The sequence below is a fragment of the Haliaeetus leucocephalus genome, unplaced genomic scaffold (genome assembly GCF_000737465.1).
Source record: "Haliaeetus leucocephalus isolate CR32 unplaced genomic scaffold, Haliaeetus_leucocephalus-4.0 Scaffold189, whole genome shotgun sequence".
In the NCBI taxonomy this organism is placed as follows: Eukaryota; Metazoa; Chordata; class Aves; order Accipitriformes; family Accipitridae; genus Haliaeetus; species Haliaeetus leucocephalus.
The window spans coordinates 748,317-758,460 of record NW_010972625.1 but is presented as its reverse complement, the minus strand read 5'-3'; the positions used below and the strand labels follow the sequence as shown (position 1 = coordinate 758,460).

At 60.2% G+C, this 10,144-nt stretch overlaps 1 protein-coding gene across 3 annotated transcripts in view; it reads right to left on the bottom strand.

The window, feature by feature from the left end:
* Window positions 1-10,144, bottom strand: part of DLG3 (discs, large homolog 3 (Drosophila)) — a 52,178-nt gene that overhangs the window by 20,022 nt on the left and 22,012 nt on the right. For 2 of the 3 annotated variants that reach the window (XM_010565278.1, XM_010565279.1), the window contains 7 exons: window positions 7,293-7,417; window positions 6,630-6,799; window positions 6,113-6,249; window positions 5,650-5,794; window positions 5,340-5,499; window positions 610-766; window positions 40-142 (listed from right to left, as the gene is read on the bottom strand). In XM_010565278.1, coding sequence (XP_010563580.1) covers window positions 40-142; window positions 610-766; window positions 5,340-5,499; window positions 5,650-5,794; window positions 6,113-6,249; window positions 6,630-6,799; window positions 7,293-7,417 — 997 coding nt within the window. The remainder of the gene's footprint in view (window positions 1-39; window positions 143-609; window positions 767-5,339; window positions 5,500-5,649; window positions 5,795-6,112; window positions 6,250-6,629; window positions 6,800-7,292; window positions 7,418-10,144) is intronic. The other variant, XM_010565280.1, reaches the window with a different exon arrangement.

Below are 10,144 nucleotides of genomic sequence, written 5' to 3'. Positions count from 1 at the left end.
GCCGGCCCCGCCCCCGTTCCCGGTTCCCGCTGGCGGTACCTTCGGGCCGGTACTGCGCGACGATGGTCACCGTCTGCCCCGCCCGCTTCAGCGCCGCCGCCGCCTGCTCGTGGGTGGCGTTGCGGAGGTTCACGCCGTTCACCTGCCGGGACAGAGCGGCTCCGCTGGACCGGACTGACCGGGGCTCGCACCCACCGGGTCTGCCCTGCGCCCCGGCCCTCGGCACCGCTGCCCCTGTCCCTGTCCCGGTACTCGCGGTGCCCACACTCTCAACCCCACATCACCCAGCCCGTGTGCCCCCCAGTACCACAGCTGCTACCGACACCCCCAGTACCGGCATCCCCAGTACCCGCCCCCGGCCGGCCCGGTCATCGGGGGTGCCCTCCGCCGGCAGGCGGGCAAGGACCCGGCCGGCCCCTGCTCCACTGCAGGATAGATACCGGGCAGGCTGCTTCTCTGATTTTACGCACCCCGGGGCCACGTCCACGCCGGCACTGGGGTTGGACCCTGCCAACCGTGTCCCGGGTGGCAGGGGACAGGTGTCCTGTGGGCGCCTGCCCGGGGCTGTGGGAGGCCGTGGAGGGACAGCGGGAGGCCCCGCCGACTCACCGAGAGGATGCGGTCTCCCCTCCGCAGCTCACCGCTGAGGTCAGCAGGGCCTCCAGCCAGGATGAAGGACACGAAGATCCCCTCGCCATCTTCCCCTCCAACGATGTTGAAGCCCAGGCCGGTGGAGCCTTTGTGCAGGATGATTTTCCGGGGCTCCCTGGAAGGACAGACACAGGACAGGGAGACATCAGGGTGAAGAGCAGCGAAGCTGATGACAGGGTCGGCTGTGCCTGGGCTTCCTGGCACACCGGCAGGGCTGGAGTCACCCCAAGTGCGACCTGGCGTGACTCAGCCCTCTGCCACCAAGGACGCTGATAAAACGGGAGAGGTGCAGGCAGTTGCATGAGTAATGAGACAGAGCACGGATGGAGACAGAGCATCTGCCATGAAATCACGCACCGAAACATCAGACTGTGAGGCGCCATCAGATGCCACAAGCCTGGGCATCAAGGATGGCATGGCCGTGCCAGGAGAGGGAGATCCAGCCCCTCTGCACCCGTGCAGCATGGCAAGTGTGCCTGCAACTCCACGCACCCCCATGCCACAGGCCCTGCACAGCTCAACAGAAGTCCTAAATTTTTTGATGATGACTTAATTCTTTCACAGCTCAAACAATAGGCAGGCAAAGGCAGAAAGACTGCCTAGCATTGCAAAAATCCTTGCATCAGTTTTCATCTGGAAAAAAAAATGAAGTCTGATGGGAATAAGAGCAGCTCCCAGCTCAAGCACTGGATTAAAATAAGAAGGAATAAACGACGCCAGACAATTAGCACAGGCTGGCGGTGATTGTCAGCCCACATGACACTGTGGACCATCAATGTATCCGCTGTGGTGACCGGCTGGATCCTGGGTGCTCCAGCAGGTACTGCAATGACCGAGGACCTGCCAGTGAGCTCAGCAGCCTGATCAACCCTGCGCCTGCCGGTGAGCAGAGGGAGATCTCCGGGGCGCAGTAGGAGAGATGCTGGAGCCCCAGACATGGCACTGTCCGAGAGCACCCATGGTGGACCCTAAAACACCAGCAGACTTCTGCTAAGAGGACCCTGGGGCACCGGGGGGGGGGCTGGGCCAGCTGGCCCCCCCGGCTGCCAGCGACAGCGGGGGAAGGAGTGGGGCTCATGTGGCATGAGTGGAGCAGGGACCCAGGGGAATAAAGTTTGGCCGAGCAGTCAGCACAAAGCCCTGCAGCCTGGCAGCGTGCTCCCAGGCCACTCTCGCAAGAAAACATCTTATTCAGCCCCCAGGGCCTGCCTGGAGCATCACAGCCATCACCTGGGCGGATGGGGGAAGGTTTTGATGCTTTCACAGATGCAGGCGGCAGGATTTACCTCCAGGGACACGTGCCAGCACCCCAGGAAAAGTGTCCCACCATCCTTTCCTGTGGGGGAGTCCTGATGGGCTGAATGTCACTTAGCTTCAGGCAACCACCTTATAAGGAGCAATAGGAACAGGAGATGGACAGACAGAAGTGCAGGATGCCTTGCAAGAAGGTCTTGGTGGGCTCCTGCCCTGTCCAGACCCTGGGCTCAGCACAGCCTGACCCTCCCGGCTCTCCCAACTGCTCCTCTCCCTGTCCCCATGCCTCCCACTAGGCACAGCAGCATCCCAGTCCCCTACCTCTGGTCACACTTGCTCCTCTGGCCTCGCTGCTGCCTGGAAGGGGACAGGGACGGCTGTCCCCTGTAGGACATGGACGATGAGACATTGACGGTGAACATTGTGGCATGGCAGGCTCTGCTGGCAGTGCTGGCTGGGAGGCGTGAGGGGCAGGAATGTTCTGAATGCATCGCACCACAGCCCGCCTGTGCTGCCTGTCTTTGCCTCTTGCTGGCTTCAGGGCCCAGCCTCCCTGACCCACACACAGGTGTTTTTTTTTATAGAAGCACTGAAAGGACACAGCCTTTGCTCTGCTAGACCCTACAGACTTAACTCCTTCCTGCCCCTGGAGGCATGGACAGCATGGCCCCGACTGAGGGGAGAACCCAAGCAAGGACAAATTCGCGGCCCAGCTCCCCACGCCTGCAGCTCCACACACATCATGCATTGCCACAGCCCCTTGCCTTCAGATGCAGAGGTACAGCAGAGTCATAACTCCAGCTATGCATTTCTGATGGGCCAGAGGCTGAATCTACCTTGTGACCTTCAGAAAATACCTGCTTTATCCTTATGGCCTTTGGATACATTTGAGCTTTGAGCTAAGCAGAGCTCAGGACTTGGCTGGACCATAGTGCAGGGCTGGGATGCACCAGGACCAGGAAGAGGCCGGGGAAACACCATGGAAATGCCATTGGGGTCAAAAAAGGCTCAACCCCAAGTCCTCAGATTGCCACCAGCGCTTGGCTCTGGGGTGGCTGTGAGGGGGCTGGGAGGGCTGCAGCCATCAGTCCCTCTGCAGCAAAGCTATGCCTGGGGCTAGAGCTTTCCCAGGGGAAGAAATAGGTCAGACTTCTGGGTCTGCAAACCCTACCTCCAACCAGCTGATGAACTTGCTCTGCCCCTTGCATTTTGCTGCTGCCCAAGCAAAGTGCAGCAATGACCACCCCAGCTTGGCCTGGGGGAAGCATCCCCAGCATTCATGAGGACCAGATGGTTTGGTGAAAGGTAGAGAGACGCTACAGGAACCAAGGAGAGGATATGAAGCCCCAGACAGTTACATTTCAGGTCTCAGTTATAACACGCACTCTCCACTTCCATCCTCATCCCAGGAGGCAGGACATAGATCCTGAAGGCAGATCCCACGCTGGACGTTGCAGGCTTAACACTGGGATATTGGCACAGAGTGACTGCAGGGATCCTGTGGGGCTGTGCCAGGTCTGGGTTGCAGTGGTGGAGCTCATTGGAAAACAGATGCTCTGGTCCCCAGCCCTAGGTGCTGCGGGACATGAGGGTCACTGGAGCCAGGTCCACATCTGCAGCAGCACTTGTGGCCACAGAAGGGGAAGTGGCATGATACTGGGTCCAGGCCAGGACCTCTGCTTCTCCTGGGGAACGGCTGGCAGGAGCCTCCTGGGAGACAGCTGCTTTTTCAGGGGAGTCGCTGCCTTTCCCACACCAGCAAGATGCATTTGGACCACACTGGTCCTAGTATACAATCTTGGTGATGCACAAGCCAAAAGATCCACAGCGATGAAGCCGTCCTGGGGGGGTCGGTGATCCACATGAGGTTTTCAGTGCTGCCCTGGGATGGATGAGGGAGGTGCTGAGCCCACCTCAGACTGTGAATCTGGTGGGGAGCAGGGAGCTGTGGCTGAGAGGGGCCAGCCTGCCTGCAGCGGGGCCCTCCGCAAGGCAGCACCATCCTCTAGCGGCCACCAGCACGTGCTGCACCAGGGCCACTGCCAAGTCACCGCCGAGCCATCGCCGTGCCACGGTCACTGGGCTGTGTCCAGCCTGGGCTGGGCTGCTCTCTCTACTCTCTGGCCCTCAAATGAGGACGTTGGTGCATGTAGGAAAGGACACCGTGGTGGGACCGGAGTCCCTGGTGAGAGGCAGATGGAGCGTTTCCGAGCGCTGGGACTCAGTCCCTTCTGTGGTGCAATGTAATGGCAGAAAGCACTACTCCTGCGTGTGGCATTATCTCCCAGTGCCCTGACAGCACAGGAGTTGCTACACCTGGATCGGGCAGAGGCCAGTGCTGCACAGGTCATGGTGTGCCGAGGCACCTGGCTGTGGCCAAGCACCAGGAAGCAAGAAATCCCCGTGACGAAGGTGAGTGCAGCCACTCTCCAGGAGGACAGCGGACCTGATGCCGGATGGCAAGTCAGGGTCTCCTGCTCTGGCATCTGCCAGCACCCTGCAGAACAGGACAATTCCAGCCAAGGCTATGGCATCTTCCACTGCAAACACAACCCCGAAATCAGCCTGTGACCTTCCTCCTAACCACAGAGCCAGCACTAAGCCTAACCCGAGTATCAGTCCTAAGAATACAGCCTGAGCCCTACAGCCCTGGCCCTGCGGATACTAAACCCATTGCAGGCTCAGCACTGGCCCTGAGGCTTTGCAAGCAGAGGGAAAGCTGTGAGCTCAGGCAAGCAGAGCAGGACCAACCAGGTTTCGCTCTCCCATCCTCAGCATGAGGCTTTGGAGAAGTTTTACACTGCGTTCAGGCTCAGAGCATCTCATTTGCGCTCCTCTTTATTTCCTGGGTTCAGGAAAGAAACCTGCTCATGCAGCATAAATGATGCTAGTGGGGAAAAGGGGGCCGTGCAGGAGGCTGTCAAGCCCAGGGCTGGCAGCCGCTGAAATGACACCTGTGTGCAGGTGGTTCGTGATGCCAGGCTTGGGGAGTGTGGGAGGAGAAGCCCCGCTTGTACCCAGAGCTGTGCCCCCCCGCCTCACTCCCAGCACAGCTCTGCTCGGGATCAGCCAGCTCACAGCCTGGGAGGCTGTGGCAGTGCTGGCACCAGATGGCACCGTAAAGGCAGGGAACACCTTGTATTCCAGGTATTGTAAAACAGGTAAGAGAACAAAGCAAGGCTCAGGGAGGAGCAGGAGGGAGAACAGGGAAGGGGGGGATGCAGCGAGCCAGGGAGCGACACAGCAGGGCTGGTCTCAGGTGGGGGTGAGCAGGGAGCTCACTGTGGGGGCCCCAGGCTTTGCACCATACACCCACAAACGGGCTTTTGGCCGAGGCTCTGCACTGGCAGCGGGGATGAGGTCAAGCAGCCAGGGATGGAAAGAGAGGGAAGGAGAAGGAGCAGGGATTAAGGATGCTCATGCCTGGTACTCACCTGGTGAAGTCCTCGTCCCCAAGCATGTGCCGAGGGATGGGCGAGTACCGCGATGGAGTCACCTGGGGAGCGACGGAGTAGGCAGGCTTGCTCTCAACACTGCCCAGGTAGCCCAGACTGGAGTTATGGCTTATGTGGTTGTCAGCCAAGGCTGAGAAGGCTGCAGGAGAGGAGAAGGGTATCAGGAGCAGAAATCCATTTGCAACATGGACGTGGAGACCAGCCCAGCATTGCCGGCCGCCCCAGCACGCTCCGTTCCCCCCAGCCCTGTGGTGCGGGCTGCTACGCCTGTGGCCGGCGGCGTACGTACTGCTGGCGTAGTCGGGGGGCGCGTACATGTCGTTGAGGTGGATGTTGCCGGGCTTGGCCACTTTCAGGTACACCATGTCAGAGGTGTTCTTCAGGGCTGCCACTGCCTCCTCGTGCCGCACGTCCTGCAGGTTTGTGTTATTCACCTGCCGGAGGGAAGGGGCTGGGTAATATGTCTGCAGGCAGGAGGGCAGAGGCCAATGCAGCCCTGCAGGAGCGGAGCAGTTTCCTGCAGGGCAGGTGCTGCAGAAGCTCTGCAGACAGGGTCCCATCTCCATGGGTTTGGCCCTCCCGCCTGCAGCTGGTGCTGCGCCTGTCCCTGCCACAGCACTGTCCCAGAGGGGACCCCAGGGAAGGGGCATGGGGCTGCCAGCAGGAGGGGTGCTGGGGTTCAGGATCGGCACCGCAGCATGGTGGAGACTGCCCAGCTTCACCTCACAGCCAGCTGTGGGCATGGGGCTTACCGCGAGCAGCCGGTCCCCGATCTGCAGGCGTCCGTCCTTCTGGGCAGCACCTCCCTCGATGATCTTGGTGATGTAGATGCTGTTGTCCCCGGGGATGTGCTGGTTCCCGATGCCCCCTGCGATGCTGAACCCCAGGCCTGAGGGGGAGTGAGAGCACAGGTGAGGGGTGAGGGACAGACAGATGGATGGAGCCCCAGGCTGGCAACACAGTCCCTCTGCCTCACTGGGCTTCCCACCCTGCCCCAAACCTGGCAGGCAATGGGCTACCCCACTGCTGTGCAGGGACAGCCCAGCCACCGCGCACGGCACCGTGGGGCTCTCCGACACCCTGTGCCCCATAGCATCCCATGCTGCTGGGCCACTTTGCAGCATTCTGCACCATGGCAGTGCCAACTTGCATCTCACATCCCCATGATGCTGCCATGCACCCTGTGGCATCCCACACTGAGGGGTCACCCCACACCCTCCCGTGGGGCAGCGGGGCACCCCGGTCCTGCAATCAGAGTGAAGGGTTCACCTTTGGGGCCCTTCATCAGGTTGACCTCCATGATGGTCTCTGGCGGGGGCTGCCGGCGGCGCACCACAAGCCGCACCACGGGGCCCGCTTCCTTCAGGGCCTCCACAGCTTTGCTGTGCACCACCTCGGAGACGTCCACGTCGTTCACCCGCAGCACGCAGTCATTCACCCTGTGGGCACAGGGTGGCCCTGAGCTCCCCTCGGAAATCACCAGCTTGTACCACCCTCCTCTGGACACCTCTGCCACCCTCCTCCAGCCACGCGGACCCTTGTGTGAAGGAAAGCTGCTCAAGCTGGCCAGATCCTGCCCTGCTAGGGTGAGAGCAGGGTCCCTTCTGAAGAGAGAGGCAGTGGGGTTGGTCCCCACGGTGTGAACCTGGTGGAAATGGGAGATGAGGGGAAAGGGTGGATTGTGCCCCAGGCTGCAGGCGGAAGCATGGGAGCTGGAGCCTGGCATAGGGAAGGGAGGAGGGGTGGCTGCAGACAGGAGGCTGGTGGCTGGGGACCGTGGGCATCCCTGCATTGAGGGGACCTGGCTGGGGGGAAGGGACCAGGGAGGGCCAGGGACCATGGCAGGGTAGGGGGGCAGGAGCTGCCTAGTGGGTCCCTGGGGAGATTCTGGGTAACACCCTGATGGGGCTGCTGCCCTGGCTGGGTACTCACCCCAGACGGCCATCCATGGCTGCTGCTCCCCCAGGGATGATTTTGGTGATGAAGATACCCGGGTCATCTGGAATGTGGGGGTTGTCGATTCCTCCTGCTATACTGAAGCCAAGGCCGGAGTTACCCTGCAGAAAATCAAACACTGCGTCTTTCCCCCATGGGCAACCACTTGCTGCCGGACCTCCCGAAGCAGTTCCCCCTCTAGCCACGGCTGCCCAGGGCGTGGGAGCCCTTACAGCATCTGTTGCACCCCAGGGTGCCCGGCTCAGGGGGCAGAAGGATGCATGGCCAGAGAGGAGGCCAGTGCTCATCAGCCGAGGCGCTCGGTGCAGCAGCGCAGAGCACCGAACAGATGGAGCGGGAGAGTGGGAGCTGCTGAGGACCTCCCTTGCCGCCGCGTCTGCACCGAGAGACTCTGAGGCAGGCGGCAAGCTGGAGGAATAGGGGGTGGTCCTTGGTGGAGAAAACCTCCCCTTGCTGGCTGCTCCCCAGGAGGAGACACTGATGCTGCAGCCCGCACAGAACAGCCAGTCTTGTGCCAGTCACTAGCATCCCACCCCTGCCCCCTGGGATGCAGCCCCCAGCAAGGAGCCAAGCCAGGGACCAGCAGTGCTGATGCCAAAATTTGCAGGATTGGGTGGAGGGGACTGTCATAATGGAGCAGGGTATCCAGTTCTGCCTCCTCTTCCTCCCAGACATGCTTTGAGCGTCACTTGAGCTTCATCCTGCTGAAGTCTACTCGGGGGAAATGCAGGGGCTGTGCCACATCTCCAGCTCCATCTCGGCAGCATCCCAGGATGAGCAGCCGTGGCCCTGCACCGCCTCTCCTGCTTGCAGGATCCCCATTAGTGGCACACTCACAGGTGCTGCTTCCAGCTCCGTGCTTGATGCAAGTGGACAATTCCTGCTTTTTCTGCTCTGCCTTGAAAATCAGATGGCTCCTTGCCTTGTTTTCTCATGCGGAAGAGCTGACACTTAGTCACATCCTATTGTGCCCGCCTCTTTCGTACACAAACAGGCTGGGGCCAAGCGCTCTAGCGGCTGCCCACGGCCCCAGTGCTCAGCGTTAGGTGATGGGGAGCTCTGCCCTTCTGGGGGACCTGTGGCCAGGAGGGCCACACCAGAGGTCAGGCTCCCTGGGACCATCTAGCACCGCAGCCAGCTGGGGCTTGCGCTTCTCCCCAGCAGTTTGGGATCAGCATCAGCTCTTGCAGCAACGCAGAGGTCTCTGCTCTGACTTTATGCCATACATGACACAGCAGGCGGTATCTCTGGGAGCCACCAATGCCTCTCACTATGCAACGCTTCCAGATGCTCTCCTGCTGGCTGGGATTTGGCTGGCATGTGACAAGGAGGCACTAAATGGTGAAAGGTCTGAGGCTGGTCTCCTTTCTCTAAGCTGGATTCTGGTGTACCCCGTGCCCAGCTCAAACAAGCTGCTTACTGTCACCAGAGACCCAGCCAGGCCCCAGCAAGGCAGGTGACACTGTGCAAAATGGTCTCCAGCCATTCATTGTGCCTGTCTGGAAGGGTATGCTCTGATGCTAGCTACAAAACCTGGAAATGATCCAGGAGGTCTTTAATTTTATTTTGATAAACCTTGAAATGGAGTTCAAGGGATTTCTTAGCTGGCATCAGGGTTGATATAGACACAGGGGCAGCTCCTGCTGTGGACATATGTATGGTGGGTAAACCCAAAGCCATGTCCCTCTGCAGACAGTGTTTCCTCAATTACTGCCCCCAAAACACTGCTGCATTTGCCCTTGTCTTTACAATGAGGATTAATAACAGTAACAGACCAGCAATTCTGGGGTACACTGAGGTCATCTCTGGGAGCCAAACACCCCAGCAAGGAGACAGCCTCACCCACAGGCACCAGGGTGCTTCTCCTGCAGTAAGACAGGGCTGTTGGATCCCACTGGGGACCAGGTGAAGGGGAAGGACATGGGTATGGCCCATGCTGGCCCTGGCTGCTAAGCACTGAAATTCCCTCATGGTTTCTCACTGCTGGAGAGGGAATAGCTGCCTGAGGCTTTGAAATGGGGGCAGCAATGAGTGCTGCCTCTCCATGCGACCCTGCCAGCTCCCCCCGACTCCCGCTGTGGGCCGAGGACAGAGGATGCTCTGAAGAATCCCTGAAAACAAGGCTTTTGCCTCTAAATTGGGCCTGGAGTGAGAAGCGCTCAGCCCAAAAAGGAAGCATCTCCTGGGCTGGTTTCGTCAGCCACGCTGGGGAAGCGGTGGGTGAGGCGGCAGCCCCAGATAACCTTCCGTCCACCCACCTCCATGATGCAGAGCCAAGGGGAGGAGGGAGATGACTAAAGGCAGAGAGGAACAGAAAAACGAGTGATGCGTCTTCCCCTGCGATGCTGGCCACGTGGCGAGGCCGAGCAACCCGGCACGTCAGCGAGGAGGAGGCAAGGTGTGCCACGGAATGCTGCAGCCATCCCCCCGCCCCAGCCATCCCCACTCAGCAGGGCTGTGCCCACCTCTTGGGGTAAATCTTGGGCCAGCTTCTCCCACTCCTTTGCCATCCTTCCATCCCTGCCACTCCCTGGGCACCAGAGGAAAGCCCTCCCTGCCCTGTGTGGTGCTGGCTCACCCCTGGATAAGCCTCATCCATGGGAGGAGCTAATTTTAGCCATGGCCAGTGTGGTGCACACCATCAGCTCTGTGTTGCCAACAGACAAGAAAAGGCTTGAGCAGCAACTCCCCCCATTGTGGTCTGGTTTACCAGAAAACTGTCCTTGCTGCTTAGCATCTCCGGGCTGTGTACCTGGGAGTGATGGGGAGTCCAGTGATGGAGACGCATCGGTCCCCCATGCCCGGCTGTGGGGTGCACCTGCCCACGT